This window comes from Anastrepha obliqua, chromosome 4 (genome assembly GCF_027943255.1).
Source record: "Anastrepha obliqua isolate idAnaObli1 chromosome 4, idAnaObli1_1.0, whole genome shotgun sequence".
Taxonomy (NCBI): domain Eukaryota; kingdom Metazoa; phylum Arthropoda; class Insecta; order Diptera; family Tephritidae; genus Anastrepha; species Anastrepha obliqua.
In genome coordinates, this window is record NC_072895.1 from 40,720,657 (window position 1) to 40,741,695 (window position 21,039).

The following is a 21,039-nucleotide window of genomic DNA, read 5'->3' on the forward strand; positions in this document are numbered from 1 at the left end:
TACTCGTTACAATGATACTGGTAGCATCGCGAAACGTCATGGAGGTGGTCATCAAAATACTGCAACGTGATGTGAAATGATTCAAAAAGTGAAAAAGCGACTAGAACGAAATCCCCGACGAAGTGCCAATCAAATGGTGAAAGAACTAAAAATATCTGATCGTAGCATTCGCCGCATACTGAAAAATGATCTCAAAGTCAAGCCTTACCATACAATATCCAAAAGGCGTATGATCTCACACCAAAGCAGCCACAAGTCAGACTTGAGAGAGTGAAGGAGTTGCTTCGCTTGGCCGAAAGCGGTCAATTTCCGAACATTTTGCTTTCTGACGAGACAATTTTTCAAATAGAGCAATTCGTAAACTCCCAAAACAATAGGGTTTATTTGACCGACCGTGCATACGCGATTTTGAGTCATCGATGGGCCACAAGGAGGCAGCACCCGCCACAGGAAATGGTTTGGGCCGCTGTAACCGCAGATGGGCGCTCTCCAATCATTTTCATTAAGCCTGGCGTCAAGGTAAATGCGAAAAATTATCGGGAAAGTATTCTGGAGTGGCAAACCATAGTGGCAACCATCTCACAAAGCTCGAGTGAACCAATAATGGCTATAAAACGTTCCGAACTTAAAAAACGTTTACACAGTGGCACTCAAATTCACCAGACGTGAATCCGATGGATTATTTTCTTTGGGCCATTTTGAAGAGCAAGGTCCGAACTAAAAGACTGAAAAGTCTTGAGGCACTGAAAAACGCCATTGTCCGCGAGTGGACCAAAATACCTGCAAGTCACATTTGGGCAGCTTCCGATTCGTTTCTGGACCGTCTCAAGGCCTTGTTCAAGGCAAAAGGTGATCAAATCGAGCAAAAGTAAATTGATTCTTAATTTTGTATTATTTTCACACACTTTTTACTTTAAATTCAGAAAAGTAATTTTCTAAACTACAAATATATGGCCTTTTTAATTTTAAACTTTGAATGCCGGACCCTATAGCATTTGTGGTACATATATTTTTTTTTTTTGTTGTAAGTGAAAAATTATATTAGAAAGCTTTACATTGGCGAAGCACTTCCAGAACTACCTTTTTTAAATTGTTATAATTTAAAAAAAAATTCTCGCTTTATATAAATTACATTTTCGAAGTCGTTTGTATGGAAGTAAATTTTAAGTATCGTATGAAAAAAAAAATTGTCAAAAACTAACGCGATTATTGAGCGATTTCGAACTTACACTTTATTGTACTACAATTTAATAGGTTATAAAACTGCATTGTCAAAAAGGCTCTAAAAGTTCTGATTAAAATGGTGAACATTTTGGCAATAATTTTATGAAATTTGTTAAATTTTTTATAATATTTTATATCTTTGATTTATAAGGTTTTTGTTAACAATGTACGATATTTTTATTAAAAATTATCGAAAAACATTTGCCATGAAAAAAATTTGCGAATATTGTAAACAGACGAAGTGACTTAATTATGCGCGCACAAATGCTTATATAAAGTGATTAGCGTAATGTTAAGATAAGTTAAGCGTAATGATAAGTTTTAACTATATTTTTTTCAAATTAATTTTAATTACTCTTTTTTATACAATATAAAACATTTTACAACAACGAGTAATAAGTTTCAAATTTTGTACAACATAAAAATTCGTTACATAAATTTTCATAAAAATATCCTATTTTTTTATCAGAATTTAAGTATGCAGTTTTATAACCTTTTCAATTCTATTATAATAAAATAAAAGCAAGTTTGAAGTGGTTGAAAATTTACGTTGATTTTTGATAATTTTTCTACTTGAAGGTGTGGCGCATTTACTCATTAAAATGAATGCCATTTGTGTTTTAAATAAAGTGGCTGCCTCAATAGCATTGACACTTGAGATCTGGTAATGTTTCGTAGCATAAAGAAATGGTGTTACAGGTGCTCGCACTTTTCCCGCGAGAACGGAATGATCGAAAAGGTATTATTGTGTGTACTTTTTCCCCATTGTATTTAATAGCATAGTCAAAGAGTGAATTTCCTTGATATACTCATATAATCCACTTCAATGGTAATGGAAAAATTTTATTTAATATATAAAAATCAATTCAATTCCTCTCCATCAAAGTAAAGAGTCATAAAAATAAAATACTCACTATTTAGCGGAATCATTCAATTGATATTCGTTGCTACGTGAGAAGCACTCTTGAACACCAGCATCCTGCCACAATCGTTTCATGGCAGCCAAAAGCTCCTCTGAGAAAGGCTCCGTGTCGTGCATGCGTTGGCAAACATCAAATACCATTTTTGCATCGTTCTGAAAGTAATAAAGGAAACGCACACACACGCGCGCACACAAGGTGAGTTTATTAAATTCTCTACGTAAATGTACAGTACTCGATAAATGTATGTATGTAGATATGTATGTATATGATTCGTATGAGACTTGAAGCAGCAGGAAATTACAACTAAATGGAAGATAGCAGCGTACGAGTTGTGTTAAGTAAAAATGTAATGGCATATGAGATTCGCAAAGGACATCAAATGCAATAACGTCAACACACACGGCACTTGGCAGCAGCTGTACGTACCGAATGTTATACTTGCATATTGAATGTGTGCATGAGTGTATTCGTCTGCACTTGCAAAAGCCGCAATGTGGTTGCGGCAAGCAGCAACGCTATCGCCACTACCAATGTATGCATGGACGTCGTAAGTTTTTGTTGAGTATCCACAACCCACAATCCACAAACTCCAGCTACATTTACACTTAGATGTTGGCTCTTTAACATATTAGTACATACTCAGCACGTATTTTTCGTATCCCTGCCGTTAAACCTACTAGTTTCGAAATATCTTAAACCAGTTCATTGCGTGAACATTGGAGTAATCCAGAGTGCATTCAAAGAAATTTGGCGGATATTTTATTACCGATGGGTCCAAGAATGAAATTGGTTCTGGAGCCGGATGGTATTTAAACGATAGTAATAAGTATTGTTCGCTATGGGAGGAATGTCAACTCTTTTCCAAACAGAAGTTGTTGCTATTCAGAAAGTAGCAGAATGGATAATTGAGAGGTGATGGAGCGGGAAACAGATTGCAGTCTTTAGTGACAATTAGGCTGCAGCACCTAAGACCCTGAAGAATGTAAGAAGAAGTTCAATGCTGTAGCAAGACGGAATAAGCTTGCACTCATATGAGCCAGGATACTGCGGTGTTCAGGGAAATGAAATTGTCGATGAATTGACCAACTACGGATCAGCGGTTACCACACAAGCCATTAATCGGAATCAATTCTGCAGAAATCATAAATTATATCAGTGATTATGTATGCAATTTACATAAAGATCGATGGTCCAGTCTAAACGCTGCAAAACTGCAAAGTGTTTTGTGACAAGTACGAACAGAAAACTGTCGAACTTTCTTCGAAAACTTGGTAGTAAATCCGTATTATTACAGGGCACAACCCATGGGGTCAGCATATGACCACCATTGGAATCATTGAGTACCCGATTTGCCTGTCTTGCTTAGAGGAGCCGGATAGCACTGATCATTTTCTGTGTGAGTGCCCTGTCTGTGCTAGAGCAACGCCACAAATTTTATGTTCCGATGTCATAAGAATTAGTAAAATTCGTTCTCGCAAACTGGAGGATATTTTCAGATTTGCCAAAGAATCTGGATTATTCTCACAGGACTAGCTATCTCTGTCTCTGTCTCTATTCTATCCTAACTCTTTTTCTCTGTTACTTCTCTCCTTTCCTCCTTGACTATCAGCCTTTTATTTTCCAAAGCGTCAAAGAAAAATAGTCTTTTTAGCCTTTAGCGTGATATTACTTTAAGATTGAGTTAAAACGTTAAAATATGCTTATGAGGAATATTAAGCTTTAAAACTACTAGGTTGTTCAATAAGTTTTGCGTTTCGATAAGTATAACACAATTTTATGGTTTGAAATACACTTCGTTATTTAGTATAGTCTGCCTGAACATCAATATACTTGTTCCAACGAGATTCCAATTTATGAAATCCATCCCTGAAGTGAGAATCTGAAAGGACTGCAAAACACGATTCCTGTTATGACCTCATCATTTGATGAAAAACGCTTTCCACTATTGATTTTTTTTGTCTGGAAACAGATAGAAGTCGCTTGGGGTTAAATCTGGTGAATACGGTGGATGCTCCAACAATTCGAACTTCATTTCATAAATTTTGGCCATTGTCAGTCGAAATTCTCTTGTGACACGGTGCATTGTACTGATAAAAAATAATGTTTTCTTTTGCAAACTGCTGGTTCAGCTGGTCTAAAAGGTTACAATAATATTTAGAATTTATTTTTTTATCAGTTTCCAAGTAGTCCACAAATAAAATTCATTTCGCATCCCAAAAAACTGATGCGAACACCTTCTTGGCCGATTTCTGGACACGAACTCGTTTCGTAGCCGAAGAACCAGGTTCACACCACACCTTAGCTTCTTGTTTTGATTTAGGATTATGGTGATAAGCCCAAGTCTTATCCATAGTGATGAATCGACGCACAAAATTTACATTATCTTTTCGAAAACGCTGTGAATGTTGCAGAGAAAGTCGAATTCGAATGTGTTTCTGTTCCATTGCTAGCAAAAGCGGCACCCATTGTGCACACAACTTTCTGAAACCCAACATTTAAGTCAAAATATTGCTTATACTGCCCAATGAGATGCTTACAGCTTCTACTAAATCTCTTTCAGTCACTCGACGACTTTCCAATATGATATCCTGTATTTTTTCTACGACTTCTGGTGTTGCTGCTGGTTTTGGACGTCGTTGACGTGGATCGTCTTCAAGGTTTGTACGACCACGTTTAAATTCAGCAATCCATCTTTCTACTGTACCAATTGATCTCGAAAAGTCCTTATACACTTTCAACATTTGTTCATAAATTTCCTTTGCTTTTAAAGCGTCCAAAATAAAAATTCAATCACTGCATGATACTTGATTTTTTCCATTGTAGATAAACGGCTTGTACACAAAGAATGAATTGAACAGATTGAACTGAAACTTCACATAGGTACGTTCAAAAATGTACCAACATAACAAAAAAAAAACATTTTGGCTATTAGCATCGCCATCTCTTATCGAACCACAAACCTTATTGAACAACCTAGTATTACTAAATATTGCTTAAAACGTTTCCATAAAAATTGTGTTAGGTTTGTTACTTGAATCTACGTTGGGCTGCAAAGGGTTAAGGTTGGAAGCATTCTTATTTATAGTAGCAGAAGAATATTTGTTTTGCATACAACTGAGCTTAGTCATATTGCGACTGAAACAATTCTATGTAGTCACTCTCGAACTAGTATGACTCCTTTCATCAAATACCCGTTTTTGAACTAAGAATGTTTTCTCTTGCCTTTCAATGCGTGGATACAGCAACTTGTGCATACAGTGGTTCATATACATACATATACTCGTAAGTGTGCTTTATATTGCAAGTAGTGTAGGTGGTAACTGCGGCTACTAAACTACTTACCTCTCGTTCATTATTGCTGTACTGAATACTGAGGTTTGGCATTGCTCTAAGTATGGCAACTAATGATTGTATTGTGTTGCTGTAGACAACCGGCCGATATTGTTTGAAGTCCTCTGGGGTAAACCCGCTTTCGTGAATAATTTTCATTTGTTTCACTATTGTGCTTTTGCCCGATTCACCAGCACCTGCAAGGTAAGAAATTAGATTAGAAACAATTGAAAATATTTTGTCACTATTTTAATAAATATAATTTGTTTAAGAAGAAAGAAAATACATCACTTAATTAAATAGAGCTTAACATTGAAGATGATTTTTTAACAAAATTACTTATTAATTCAATTATTAATCATATAAACATTAATCGATATCTATATGTGTTAGGCATTATACTTCAGTTTGCGTCGTTTCAAAAAAAAAGAAAATGTCTGCTATAAATGTGAAGAAATGTTTATTACTTAATCCATGTGAAACCGAAAAATTTGTTGCCAGACTCAAATGTCAAATTTTAGAAATTCTGTTTTTCGGAATGAAGGAGCACAAAATAAAAAAAAATTCGAATGATTTCGTGCTGAGATTTGGTTTTTTATAATTTAAAATGAGATTGATTGATCAAATGTCCTATTTCATCCTTTTACATTCCCAGTAAAATTTGGGGGGTTTAAAAATTCACAGAATGCTTGTAGAATTAAAATTCAACGAACAATATCCAGAGCAGCAAACGATTCGCCCAAACTGGACAGTTGCGTTCAGGGTATGGAAAGACTTGCACCTAAACAACGTTTACAAATCGTACACGAAAATCGCATTACAAAAATCAACGCTCTGTGAAATGTTCATCGCGGGCTCAGGCCAACTAATGGCTACATCAATAAGTAAAATTGCCGTATTTGGGCTGAAGAGCAACTCGAAGTCATTCAAGTACAGCCATTACATCCATTGCAAACAAACCGCTTGGTGCGGCATATGGGCTGAAGGAATCATCGCCCAATATTTCTCCAAAGACGAGACGCCATGATAAACGACTTTTTGATGCCGGAAATTGAAGCCCGCAATCTCCTTAACATTTACTTCAAACAAGACGACGCTACTTGCCCACAGCTCGTGAAACAATGGATTTCGTGCGTCGTCATTTTGGTGAGCAATCTATCTCTCGTCTCGGAGCAGTAGATTGGGCACCAAAATCGTGTGATATCACACCTTTGGACTTTTATTTCTGAGGGTAAGTCCAAATGCTTTATGAATAAGCCAGTTTCGATTGAGGCATTGGAAGCCAACATTACTAAAGTTATTCAAGAGATACCGATTGAAGTCCTCTAACGAGTCGTTATAAAAATTGGTGTTTACGTATGGCCGAATTACGGACAATTGAAAGCGATTATGTTTAAAAAAAAATGCCATGAATGATTCTACACAAAACAAATAAAGATTGCCCAATCAATTTGGATTTTCGTTGCAAAGTATTATAAAAAAAGTTATATAAAAAAACCGAAGCTGTGATGTCGCTTTGCTGCGAAAATTATTAAGGCACGACATCATAGTGATAGTGATTTAGAAAAGGATCGACTTTGGTTGTGGCTGTTTCGCGTGATTGTCATATTGCTTTCGTATTTGCTGCAGCTGCTGTAACTGCTTTGTCTTGCTTTCGTGTTTCCTTTTTATATCGAGCAGGTAGTAAATTTCATAGTTTTTAAAGGGCAGCAAAGTTCCAAGTGATGTATGCTTTTTACTTCTAGAGTTTTCATATGCTGAGCCGTTGTTTTTCCACAGGCAAAGCCACAGTATATTCATCATCATTACTGTTGGCTGGGCAACCCTGGTCGGGTCTTCGCCTCCAATAGTCTCGGTTACGTGCCTTTGTCCTCCATGCCCGAAGTCTCAATAAGCCTGTGTGTTCTTCTACACCGTCAATCAATCTAGGCGGCGAACGGCCCCTTCTTCTCTGTCTGAGACATTTACCGAAGAGTATTTGTTGAGGTGGGTAATCCGTGTTAGTCCGCAATATGTGACCTGACCATCTCAATCTATTGATCATGATTGTGGTTATCACACAGTATATTCACGCCAGTAAAATTTTGAAATTGTGCTATGGTTGAGCTGATTGAAATAGCGCAGTTGAAGCCACAGCACAGCTAAAAGAAAAATTTATTTGTGCTGCGCCATAAGTACGGCTGTTGAGACGTGCATAGCATAGGGAAGCCAAATTGTATTCAGAAAAATTATTGCTTTCGCAGCACACCCGCAGCATATTTTGTAGTGCTGTTGCTGTTATGTTTGCAGTTTTTCAAAAGCTAGGTTCGGAGCATGAAATAGTGATGTAGCGCCGAGCTTTACGAGACGAAAAACCTTTTATTTGTAGTTATTGCTCTTATGCCCATGACAAAAGCTCAGGAAAACTATTATCACGATTTTCAAGGCGTTCAGGTCGGGTCGGCAATCATCCAATAGTTTTTATATAATTTGTTACCTATGTGAGACGCCACAGTCTTTATTGCTACCTGGCTTTCGGATAAAATCTAGTTGAACTTCCAAGGTATTCTCTATCAGAAATTGCAATTAAGTGCGTCTCCACTCGAAAAATGGTATAGCTACGCTTTGGTGTTGACCGAACTTTGGTCACCTGATCATTTGTGAATATTGCCACTAAAAAATATATCCTTGAACCTTCTGGTGATTGGTAGTTTCGACCATGACATTTAATTAAACATTAATTGCAATTTCAATGTCAAATCGTTTACTTCTGTGATGTCCTAATTCATTGATTTCCTACATTGCTTTTTTCATTTGCTTCCATTTTTAAGTAGCATTTTAATACTAAAATCCGCCTAATTAAATAGGCTCATTTATAAATTACTTATATATGCAAATTGTAGCAATTTCTCGATACATATAAACTGTGGTGAGTGATTTATCATCAAAACAAATTAACAGTTCATCAATCACATTCATCTCATAACATTTTTTATGATCCTTAAAAGCACTAATTAGGCATTGATAATACAGTTCTCTCTTTCAAATTTCCAAGTACTACTCAAATACGCTCGAGTGCCAACACTTGAGTTAGTGCAGTTGATTAGCAACAAATGTACGATGTATACGACGAGTATGCAAAATGGAAAAAGCTCTGCAAAGGCCAGAGTCATAGCGCCACTGTGGGGCCCAAGTGTACGAAACTGCACTATAAAACAACCAACACACAACCAATTAAACACAGTGCACGCATACTCACCACCACTATGTGCATACATATAAAGGGTGGGTCTCAACAGTTTAAAATTATACGTTAAGTGTTATTTTGTCTTTGACAGTTATTTCGAGCTCAAAAATGTAGAAAACACTAGACTTCACGCTACGACGTTAATCACTTTCCGCTTGAACAACATTCTGAAATACTGTGGACTTCCAAACAATAGTCGCGTTTTTGCCCATTTATTGAAAAAAAAGTTTGGAACGAGGCGCATTCTCGTCTCGAAGGCCATGCCAGCCAATCAAGTTGTCGCATAGGTGATCGGAAAACTCTCTAACAATTGCGAAGAAGGCAATGCATCCACAGAGAGCATCTGATACCGATTTGGAGTGGTTGCATTAATAGAATATTTTCGAAAACGCTGTTGGAAATGCCATTTCGGTCATATACACATTAAGGCCGGCTTTTTGTGGGCTGAAATGGAGGATATGAACGTGGAAGAACTTTCTTCTTGATGGGCGCGATTAAGCCTCGAAACTTCCAAATCCTTTCGCAAGAACTATCGGAAGTATGCATTTCTCAGATAGTCAAGCAGCCATCTTAGCTTTAAAGTCACATACAATCAATTCAAAAATCGTCAGAACTTAATACTTTAGTGCACGCGACAGACATTACTCTAATCTGGGTACCTGGGCATAGGAACATAGCAGTAAACGAGAAAGCTGATGAACGGGTAAGACAGGGGGCACCCTATAACGAGTCCGAAGCTGTAGAAATAGGTTGTCCCCAAGGCGTGCGAAAAAGGGAGATCTTCTCGGTATTCCAGCTATTTTAACACTGATACCTGCAAAATAACTAAACAAACGTGGCCCAATTTCAACAAATCCACAACTGAAGAGTTGGCGAGGTTTTTCTCTTCCTCTGCTACCACCAGCTAGTACCGCATCGAATACTTTTAGAACCGGAGCGTTTGTATCCATTCGGACGACATGACTCAGCCAAAGTAGCCGCTAGATCTTCATTCGCTGCGCCATGTGTATATCGCCGTAAAGCTCATACAGCTCATCGTTCTATCATCTGCAATATTCGTCGGCGCTAACGTGCAAAGGTTCAAAAATCTTCTTTCTCTCAAACACTCCAAGCGACGCCTCATCGGATATTGTCAAAGTCCAAGCATCTGTGCCATACGTTAGGACGGGCATGATGAGAGCCTTGTAGAGTGTTAGTTTTGTTCGTCGAGAGAGGACTTTACTACTCTATTGTCTACTTAGTCCAAAGTAGCACTTGTTGGCAAGAAAGATTCTACGTTGGATTTCAAGGCTGACATTATTAGCTGTGTTATTGCCAGTTCCTAGATAAACGCAGTCTCTTACAACCTCGAAATCGTAACTGTCAACAGTGCCGTGAGTGCCGATATGCGAGTGCGCCGACTGTTTGTTTGATGAACGGAGGTACTTCGTTTTGTTCTCGTTCACCACCAGATCTATTCTCTTAGCTTCTTTATCCAGTTAGATACGAGAATTTCACTGTCAAATAAAGCAAGCAAACTTTGACAATTTTGTCTTCTTTTTGTGCGTGACTACCATTCGGTAGGCCCCGGGGTCGAGGTTCACTGTAGATAGCAAATGATAGAAAGGCATTTTTCTAATAGCGTTCGTTCCTCGGCAGTCAATGTCAAGCTTCTAAATGTATTTCTGACACAGGACGCTCGCCATAAAATGGCTTAGAAAGAGGTGACCTAAAACTGAAGGTAAGTCCTTTTGTAGAAGAACGTCAATATGCACATCAAGCAGAAGGAGAGAGAGCTCGAGATGAGTGGAGTGATGCAGGACAGAACACAACTACAATTTCTTATTAAGACAGTATATAGACAGGCATTAATCGACATTCATTGGGAGCTCTTACAACCGTCCTAAACTCCCGATCCTCGCATGCTGCCTTTGGAGTCCAAAAATCGCAGACGAGGAGCCTCAGCTACCTCGTGAGATCCGCGTTACTTTGGCACAATTACGCTCAGGATATTGTAGTATGTTAAACTTCTACTTATCGAGAGTCGACTCCAACGTACTGGATATATTTGGGGCATGTGAAGGTACCTCGTCTGATACTAACCACCTATTCTCACATTACCTCTTAAACCCACTCATCCAACACCCCTCTCCCTCCCCAACAACAGCAACAGCAAATCGGGCAAATAAGCACAATATCTAATATACTTCTTCAGAACATTTTTATAGCATAACTTAAAAGAAACTAGCCGATGATCCACCCATTTTACGAAACTGCATTAACGTGAGGACGAATAAGTGTTTGTAAAACTGCAGTTGCATGCAAAAACAAAAAAACAACAGAAACAAACACAAGAAATACCTAAACAATGGACTAATTGTTGGCATGTGTGGACACATGTAAGTCAGACAGCCTGTGGCATTCATGGCATTCACTGCAGCTGACACTGGCAATGCCGATGGTAAATACTGATCTTAAAGATGCCAGCAATTACCAGCGTTGATGAGTGGAATGATGATGCATCCATATGCATGTTTGCATGCGTGCGTGAGGTGATGTGCCGGCGAATAAAGTGGCTGCTAAAAACAAACTACAAATGATGATGATGTCGTTATGAGGCAGAGATATTGATTATGGCGTAGGCACAGCGATTGACGTTGGTGATTTGTCGAAAGACTACTCAACAAATAGTTCAGTTTATAAGAGTACACTCACGCACATACGTGCATGCTGCTCAAATGGATGGTGTTGAAAGATGTACATATATATAGATGCAGTGCAAAGAAATACAACAAAAGAAAGAAAAAACAATTCAGTGCCCAAAAGCAAGCCACAACTTAATTCACATATACTACTACAAAACGATGCGTGTGTAATCTGATGAAAAACATTTCCAATCTGTAAAAATTATTTCTTTTTTATTTCCTGCCAAACCAATTCTCAAACACCTCACCTCCTCTCGCCGAATTGTCGAACCACAGAATGCGTTGCTATTATGAATTTATTTTAGAATGCAAAACTTCGCCGCAAATTCAAGTGGAATGCGTAAGTGTAATAAATAAACATAGAATGCCAGGTAGATGAGCTGTAGCGTGACGAACGAGGGTTTCTCCAGAAAATATGTAGATAGGCATTTCTTTTCTGGAAACCCACGTGGGGTACAAACTGAGAATGAAATTAATATTAAAAAATAATCATAAATAGAATTCTAGTTAAACGCCCAGGAGGGAACAAAGCTTACTATGTACAAAATTTTACTATTTCATAAATATTTATACAGCCCTCACAAATTCGTGTTCTTATTCTCATTCAGAGTTCGAAAATATGACGTGCATTCGATATATGGAGAAATGCGCAACACCGTCAGCGAAAAAAAAAAATATTAAAAATCAATGAGAATTTTGAGCGCAAGTAATTTCCTCTATCAACCAGGCTATTAGACAATCTGAATCTTTTAGAAAACTGAATATGATAGGATTTTGTACGAGTAAGTGATATATTCTTACAGCAAAAATTATTAACTTTCATATTAAAGATATCAAAAGATTGGAACATTAACAATAGCCAATAATGGCTTCCAGTCTATAGTAAGAATTTCATTGTTAATAATATCAAAAATGTAGCATTAAAACAAAAAATTAGGGATTTGATTTTCACCATAAAGGCTCTTAAAGTCATAAAATTCTAGTTTAATAACAAGAGGTAGGATGTATGCCAAAACCCGATAGAGGATCGAGGTATTCATGTTAGGTGGAATGCAAATTCTCATTCATGAAAATAATATCTAAAATTCCGAAAAGCTGATTTCTAAAACTATTTAAAAAGCTCTCTACTAAATAAAGTTTTACTGTTCATCAGATTGAAAATAATATCGACCACTCTCAACGCGAAATTGCGTAAAGAACAAAACGGCTTCAGCCCAAGTTGTTCCTGCATAGATCACATTAACCCCTTTCCGTGCCATTTAGCTCGACGAAACTCGGGCCCAAGTGTTACGCGTCAACGCGTGGTAAACAGATCAGAATAATATAAACTACTTTGTAACAGCAATTATGAGACTCGTGACTAACTGTACACGACCCCGGCTCGTGATATTTACGTTTGGACCAAAATTTTCATCACGAGTCAGACTCGTTAAACCACGGCAAGGGGTTAACACCTTAGGCATACCTATAGAGCAATCAAATCAAGATCACCACTTTATCTACTCTTTGTTGACTTCGAAAGTGCGTTTAACACCATCTCTCAGGACGATATAAGGAGTTTGTTGCAAAGCTACGGCGTTCCTGACAAAAACATCGGCGTTATCAAAGTCTTGTATAGTAATGCTAAGTGTACGCTTCAAAGGGAAACTCAGCGGCCTTTTTCAAACTAGATAAAGAAACAAAACAAATGGATCTGGTGGTGAACGAGTAGAAAAGGAAGTACCTCTGTCATCAAACAAACAGTCGACAGTTGTTAACAATATCAGCGATGTTGGCGACGGCGATGGAATGATGAGCTGTATGAGCTTTACGACGAAATAATAAAGATCCAGCGGCTACTTTGCCTGGATCATGTTGTCCGAATGGATACAACCGCTCCGACTCTGAAAGTATTCGATGCGGTACCAGCTGGTGGCAGCAGAAGAAGAGGAAGGCCTCCTCTGCGTTGGAATTATGAGATGGAGAAGAACTTGGCTTCACTCTGTGTTTCTAATTGGCACCGGTTAGCACGAGAAAGAAACGTTTTTTTTAAACTCGGCCAAAATCGCTTAAGCAGTGATCGCACCAATTAAGAAGAGAGAGGTGTTGGACAGGGCTCCCTCTTATCGGCGCTTTTGTTTATAACAGTTCTTGATGCCGTCTTAAAACTCACAAATGCAGAAGTTCCAGAAGGATTGCAATGTAGGCTTTACCAGAAACTTAGCGATCTAGATTACGCTGACGACATCTGCTTAGCTGACGCCACTGCAAAACTTTGCCAATTAGAAAATAATTTATGCGTAGTCGGTCTTAAAAAAAACTTCACGAAAGGTAAGCTTATGAGAATACAAACAACAAACACATCCACTCTTGAACTTACTACCAACCGCCATCATTATCGAAGATGTGGATGAGTTCTGCCAAATCACAAGAGTTAGAGGCGCGGTTGCGAATGTGGCAGCTCATATCTGAAAAGCACGAACTGCGTTTCATAAGCTTAGCAGTCTGTGGCGATCCCTGTCACTAAAAACAAAACTTAAAATCTTTAATACCAAATTATGTGTCTGACCACATAATCGACGTCTTTAAACGTTTGCCAACAAATGCCTCAGAATTATTTGACTTATCTTTTGGCCGAGAATAATCTGCAGTATGGAACTTCTTCTGCTTACTAAAAGCTGCCCAAGTAATTCTGAAATAAAAATGACGAAAATGGAATTGGGTGGGTCATACTCTCCGCAGAGTAGATAATAATGTTGCCAAAATAGTTTTCAATGTAATGCGCAATAAAGTCGACGCAGAGGTCGCCCTCATCAAACTTGGTTACGCCCAATCTCCTACGAGTCTTTCCAACGCCACCTGGAACCAAATTAAACACATAGCGGTTGACAGAATTTGTTGGAGAACCTTTATTTCTGCCCTATGTTCCAACTATATGTAATTAAGTTTATTTTAAACTACTTAGTCCTGCCGTAAGTTCTGTTACGAGTTAAGTCCGTTATACTCGTAGATATGAAATTATCAATCATGTAAATATTAATCATATATATATTATTAACCATGTAAATATTACAAAAACAGAGGTTCATTTTCACTCGAAACGGTCACCATCCTTCTACACAATTCTTTAAACGATTAGGCCATTCAGCTAATGCAGCACGCACGGTTTGCATGGATATTGACGTCGCTGCTCGAACCAAAGATTGTTTGAGACTCTCCAAATTTCTGTGAGGTCTTCGACGGGCCATATTCTCCAATTCTGATCACAAACTGTAGTCTAATGGAATCAGATCTGGATTTCCAGACGACCAATCTTTTGCGGCTATAGGCCCAGCAAAATTGTTTTTTAGCCACTGCTAGGTGGTTTTTGCCTTATGGCCTTGGGGAATCTTGTTCGTTCGTCAATTATATTTGACACTTGTGGACTAGGCAGCTGCAGCGATAAACAAACAAGCGATAAAGCGCGTAAATATCAAAATCAAGATTTCCATCATTCAAAAACATTAATTTTTTAATTATTTTTTTTTAGTAAAAAAGTTATTCAATAATGGGTTGGATGATTAATTTTGCACTACCTTATATAAAAAAATATAAATTTCCTTTCGCATCGCATTTCAGAGTAGACCCCTGAAAATATACAGCTCATATTATTCAAAGACACATACACAAGTACACATTTTCTACGTTGTTTTTTTAATTTTCCATACGGGCAAGTGTTAAACGATTTGTATAGTTTATAGCGAATTGATATTTTTCCAATCAATTCAAATAGTTGCAAGTACAAACAATTCATAGATTTAGAGCTGTATGTGAGTACATGGAATTTTCACAAATTCGCCAGCACTTAAATTTTTGCAATTACGCAAATTAGTTCGTCTAAATTATGAAAATTAAAAAGATATAAAACGTTTTGCAAACTCACACATACGCTCACACCATATTGGTGGAAAAATAAACGTGAAAATTTGTGTTGATAACACAAACAACAACAACACGTTCCACGTTCATGAGTGCACAACACAGCCATGTATTCATATATTCACCCAGTAGTACATTACACTGCGTGCGGCTAGCCTGGAAGTGGCACTTTTCGCACACTAACCTCATATGAAATCAACTACCTGTCTTTGTTTGCATACCTAAAGACGGCACTTAGGTGTGGCAGCTGCCAAATTTTATGCTAACTCTGCTCTGACAATAGTCAATCGGGTAAAGAATAGACGGCACATTTTTTGTTTATCTTTTAAGGGGAAAGAGTTTTAGAGCTACGTTTTCTTAATGATTTCCATGCAATATTTGGCAAGGAAGGAATACCTATAATTTATTGAAGCGTTGAGTATATTGTATACATAAATTCAAATGAATACATTTTTTTTTAAGCGTTTCCTTCGAAAAAGTGTAAAGATAAAATATGCCACTGTCAGATGTAGCTGTTTCGTATGCACTCTGGAGGCTACATATTTTTGGGATATGAAGTCAATATGGTTTCAAATACATTTGAAGAAAGCATAAACTTTATGTTTAAAATTTCGGTGTACGTTTGATGGAACTTTTTTTTGGGCTGACGTATTCATCAGTTATAGTTGTTTGCGCTGTTGGTGGCGCTGATTTCGAGATATACCGAAAAATAACTCTAAAATAACAAAAATCCGAATTGGGCACATATTGATTACTTTGTAAATGGTCTGAGTCATTCGAACCTACTGCATATCTCAAAATTAGCTGAAATTCGAAATTACGCATACATTTTTCCACATCAAGACTTATATTTTCGAGCACCGAAGCTGGAAGGAAAACTATACGGAATGCAGTTGCCACTTTTTTCAAATTTTCTAAGCTTTTTAGTAACCCACAGCATTGCAATTTCCTTTCGCTTTAGTCAAGAATCGTTGGCATATGAATAGTTCTATGATTCCTCTCTGCAGGGCAGCAGTCCGAAATATTGAGCAAACACTTGCTCTTTACATTATTTCACACTCTGCTTAGCACTGCACTAAATCGCACCAACAGCTCAGCTCTGAGAGTTTTGTTCACTTGATCCTGATAGTCCTTGACTAGACTTCCTTTTTTTCTGAATGGTAACTTCTTAGTACTGCAATAATTCATATATGATTCTAGTGCCAAATTAAGCTACTGACTGTAACATCACTAGTTTTATCTGGGTTCGCATGTTATGTCCGAACCTGAAAAAGTCAAGCTTCTAAAATCTTCATAATGTCTAGATCATTTTTGCTCAAACTTCGAATAAACCCGAAAGTTCAAATTTAAGTAAAGCAATATATCAAAAGTATATCAACTGATTCAGGCTGGCAAAGCTCAATAGTTGGATGTAAAAATACTGTGGATGTCATACTCGGTGCTGGTCCCATACCATAGGTAGATTTTTGTTAAAGCGCAGCTGAAGACCGTCAACGGAAAAGGGAATTGTACGCAAAAAGATTGTGAAAGGCGTATTTGGACTCATGGTAGTAATTTTGTTTTTTTTTGTCACAAACAGGGTTTCGAATTTTTACACTTGTGCTCAAATAATTAAGTCACTTTATCTTTTTACAATATTCGCAACATTTTTCATGTATAATAAAATTTTGTTCGTTAAATTTTTATAAAAATATATTTCATTGTTTAGCAAATAGCTTATAAAACAAAGTTTAAAACTTTGTACAAAATTCAGAAAAATTCAACAGGTTAAAAAAATAATTGTCATCGAAATTTTTAAACAACATTTTTAGAATATTTCTGGGTATGCAGTTTTATAGCCCTTTAGATTTCAGTATAACCAAAAGGCAATGACTTCAAAATACTGTTGGATTTTTGACATTTCTTTCATACGATTTTGAAAATTTTCTTCCAAATGAAGCACCTGTTCGGCACTCTTCCAATCGATTGTAGTAAAGGACCTGTGCCATTTATGAAACCGTCCTAATTTTTACAGCGGGTTTCTTATAGACATAGAGATGGGGTAAACCCACGAGCCGACATCTAGATGCGCCACAGGCACACACGCATGCATATGGATATGTAATTATATATGTATGAGTATACATGCAGACTCGTGTGCCTAATATTGATAGAGCCAAAAATATTCCAAAATTGTATAGTTCTGTTGTTAGCCAAGAAAATGGAATTGAATGAAATGTAAACAAAAGTGCGATGAGCTAAACCACCGTAGACGCAATGCAGAGCAGGGCAGGGCAGGCTAAGACAAGGCGAAGAGCACAAAGTAAACTAAACTATAGCCAACTAAGAGAAAAGAAAAAAATGAACGTAAACGTCAAACAAAGGTGGCGGCAGCACGGTTAGGGAGGATTAAGTGTTGATAATGTGTTACTGCTGCGCTATGATGTGTTGCGGTTTGATGCGCTCAGCTGGCAACTGTGATGCCTAGCGACTACTTGCTTTCAGAAAACGATTTTGTTTTCAACGGCAAGAAAAATAATAAACGCTTAGAACATACGTATGTACATATGTAGTAGAAGCAAATTAGGCTAAATTTAGAAATCGAAGAAGCGTTGCAGCATAGGGTGTACCAATAAGGGTGGGCCGATTTTTAAATGGAATCGAAGACAAATTGAAATTAAAAGAATTAAAAGAAATTGCCTTTTTCTTTATTTGAAAATCTTATACATGCCATTGTGTACAAGAGGCCGAATTTTGTATAGTTCCGGCTGAATGAATGTGTAGTTCCGAGCAATGAATTGGGCTATGTTGACTTTGAGGGCATCGGTCGGTTGCGGCTTATTGGCATAGGCCTGTGACTACAGAAAACTGCACAGGTAAATCTGATGAGGTTGAAGTTCCGTGAGATTTAACTGTACCATAAAAAATGTTAGCCTTTGGTCAACCGCCAAGGCCAAGGTGTTTTGACCTGAGTGACTGAATGATAAACAACAGATTTCACAGACGCCGCTAAAAAAACATGGTTTGGTGGCCTATCATTCACTTCGAACTATAAGTATTAGAAAACCCTGCATATGTATACAAACCCACACTCATGGGCAAAATAATAGAATCCTGATATTTTGACCAGCTTTGATTTTTTTTGTATCGCGAAAACGCACAACCCTCAAGTAAATAAAGGATCAAAAATCAAAGTGAATTTTGTGCCATTTCAAACTTGCAATTTATTATAATAAAACTGAGTGTGCTAAGAACTGTGTTTCCAAATCTTTTTTTAATTGGTAAAAGGTTTGAAATTATCCGAATTTTTAGAAAACTTGTACACAGTTTGGGGCTTTAATTTATATGAAAATTGTTGTAGAATGAGCTGTATTTAATATGGATATATATATAATATATATATATGTTTTTTTGAAAATTAACAAAACAAAAAAAAGTAGTCAAAACTTGTAAAATTAACGCGATTATATTATTTTGCCGATAAGTGTATAAGTCTGTAGGTGTAATCGCATGTCCTCCAGCTGTGAACATTAAAATGGCAGTACTCTTACAAAATTATTTTGAAGTCACTTATTTTTCCCCATACATCATACAAAAGAAATTTTCAAAACTAAATATATACGAAGGGCTAGGGGTTTTGAGATGTGCAGAGTTTATCTAAATAAATCTGGCAGCAACGTAAATAACGGTTCTTTATTACGTTTAAGTGCAACATTGAAATAGCAGTGCCTTCAGTTGTTTAAGTTTTTTTTGTTCTTCCTTGTTCACTCCACTCGGGAGCATAGGGCCTCGACAAGACTCAGTTTTGCGTTGGTTTCGTTAATCGATTTTGCTTTCTGGCAAGGTAGGTGATTAGCCTGCCGCTAGGCTAGGCTTGTTTAGGATTATCCAAAGAATATTAGTAACATTTTGAAGAGATTTAGAAGAAAGTATTTATTTTTTTTAATTTCGGTGAGTGTCATGCATATAATTCTTATATTTTGACTATAGAGGATCAAACAAGAACAACGAAAGCGGATTCAGAAATTGAGAGCAGATGAAAGATCTTACACAGAAATACAAAATATTATTTCATGTTCAGCAAAAATGATTTCAAATGCAATCATATTTGTGGAGAAACCGGAAAAAGAGGAGAAAAACGAAAAACTTCATTGCAAGACGATCGCGCATTGTTAGGTGCTCCAAAGAGAATCCCATGAAGTCAGCCTAACAAATAAAAAACGAGGTAAACTGAAATGTTTTTGGATAATTGTACGTAGAAGACTGCGGGAAGCTGGATAAGCAGCTCGCAGCTTACGGTAAAAGTCACTCCTGACACAAAAACATAAGACAAAACATGCCAGCTGGACAGCTGACATGTGGCGTAATATTTTATGGACTGTCGATTCTAAAATAGTTTCGATTGGCGGCACGGGTTCACGATAATATAATATGTTAGGCGTCCACCTGGCACCGAAAATCAGCCACAAAACACTCTAAAAACCATTAAACATGGGGGCTCAAAAATAATGGTATGGGAGATGTTACGCATATTATAGCGCAGGCTACATACACAAAATTGAAGGCATAATGGACACCAATATTTATGTGGAAATAATGCAGAATGTTATGTTGCCGCCTCTACAAGCAGGATAATTATCCGAAGCACCCGCGAAAATAAAATTTAGATTATGGAATGGTCCAGCTTAGTCCCATGAACTCAATCCTGTAGAAAATCTGTGGTAAGAGCTGTACTGAATGCTAAACCGAGTAACTATCAACAACTTTTGGAACTTGCTAAAGATGTGTGGCTAAAGATTCCGAAGCATGTGAGCAATTGGTGTACTCAATGCCACGCTGTTGTGCTGCCGTAATAAAAATTTGGGAAATTCAACCAATTATTAGTTACAACTTTGTATCAGAAAAATTAGCAATGCAGTTTTTCTTATTTTTTTTATAAACTTGCTGAGAATGCGTTATGACCTTTGCTATTTTAATGTTAACCCTGATTTACTATTGTTTGTTGAAAAAAGTTTTGTTTTTCGTTCTAGAAATGATTTAAATATGTGTCCAGTTGTAAAATAAAATAATATAATATTTCAAAATAATAATAAAAACTTACTTATCATATCAAACATTTATTTGAAAAAATCTAATATTGGGTAGTCGAAAAAGTCTTTTCGTATTTTGTCAATAGATGTCGTTGGAGTCATCTATCTCCAGTGCTACCAATCACATTGTGTCATATCATATGGTGTTAAAAATGTGACATTTTAAGCTTCATTTAACCAAAAAAAAATTAAATTCGGAGAAGTTGAAAAAAAGTTATGGCTGTTCAAAAATGAGTGGAAATAATGAAGAAATGCGCTATATTTTGAAATTTTTGTATAAAAAAGGGAAGAATGCCACGCAAGCCACCAATGAAATATGTGAAGAGACGATGCTGTATCAGTTCGTGTAGCACAACAATGGTTCGCTCGCTTCCGCTCTGGAAATTTCGATGTGAAAGATGCACCTCGCTCCGCTCGACCTATCGTTGAAAAAGTCGATGAAATTATGGAAAAGATTGACCAGGACCGTCACATAAGCTGCCATGACATCGCCAAGGCACTAAACATTCATCATCAAACGGTTTTGAACCATTTAAAAAAGGCTGGTTACAAAAAGAAGCTCGATGTTTGGGTACCACATCAATTGTCTGTGAAAAATTTAATGGACCGAATTAACATCTGCGATTCTTTGCTGAAACAAAATGAAATCGAACCATTTCTGAAGCGAATGGTAACAGGAGGAGACA

General features: G+C 37.1%; 1 protein-coding gene across 3 annotated transcripts in view; it reads right to left on the reverse strand.

The window, feature by feature from the left end:
- LOC129243452 (G protein alpha o subunit) overlaps positions 1-21,039 on the reverse strand; it is a 110,949-nt gene that overhangs the window by 49,475 nt on the left and 40,435 nt on the right. For all 3 annotated transcript variants that reach the window (XM_054880491.1, XM_054880492.1, XM_054880490.1), the window contains 2 exons: positions 5,490-5,674; positions 2,139-2,299 (listed from right to left, as the gene is read on the reverse strand). In XM_054880491.1, coding sequence (XP_054736466.1) covers positions 2,139-2,299; positions 5,490-5,674 — 346 coding nt within the window. The remainder of the gene's footprint in view (positions 1-2,138; positions 2,300-5,489; positions 5,675-21,039) is intronic.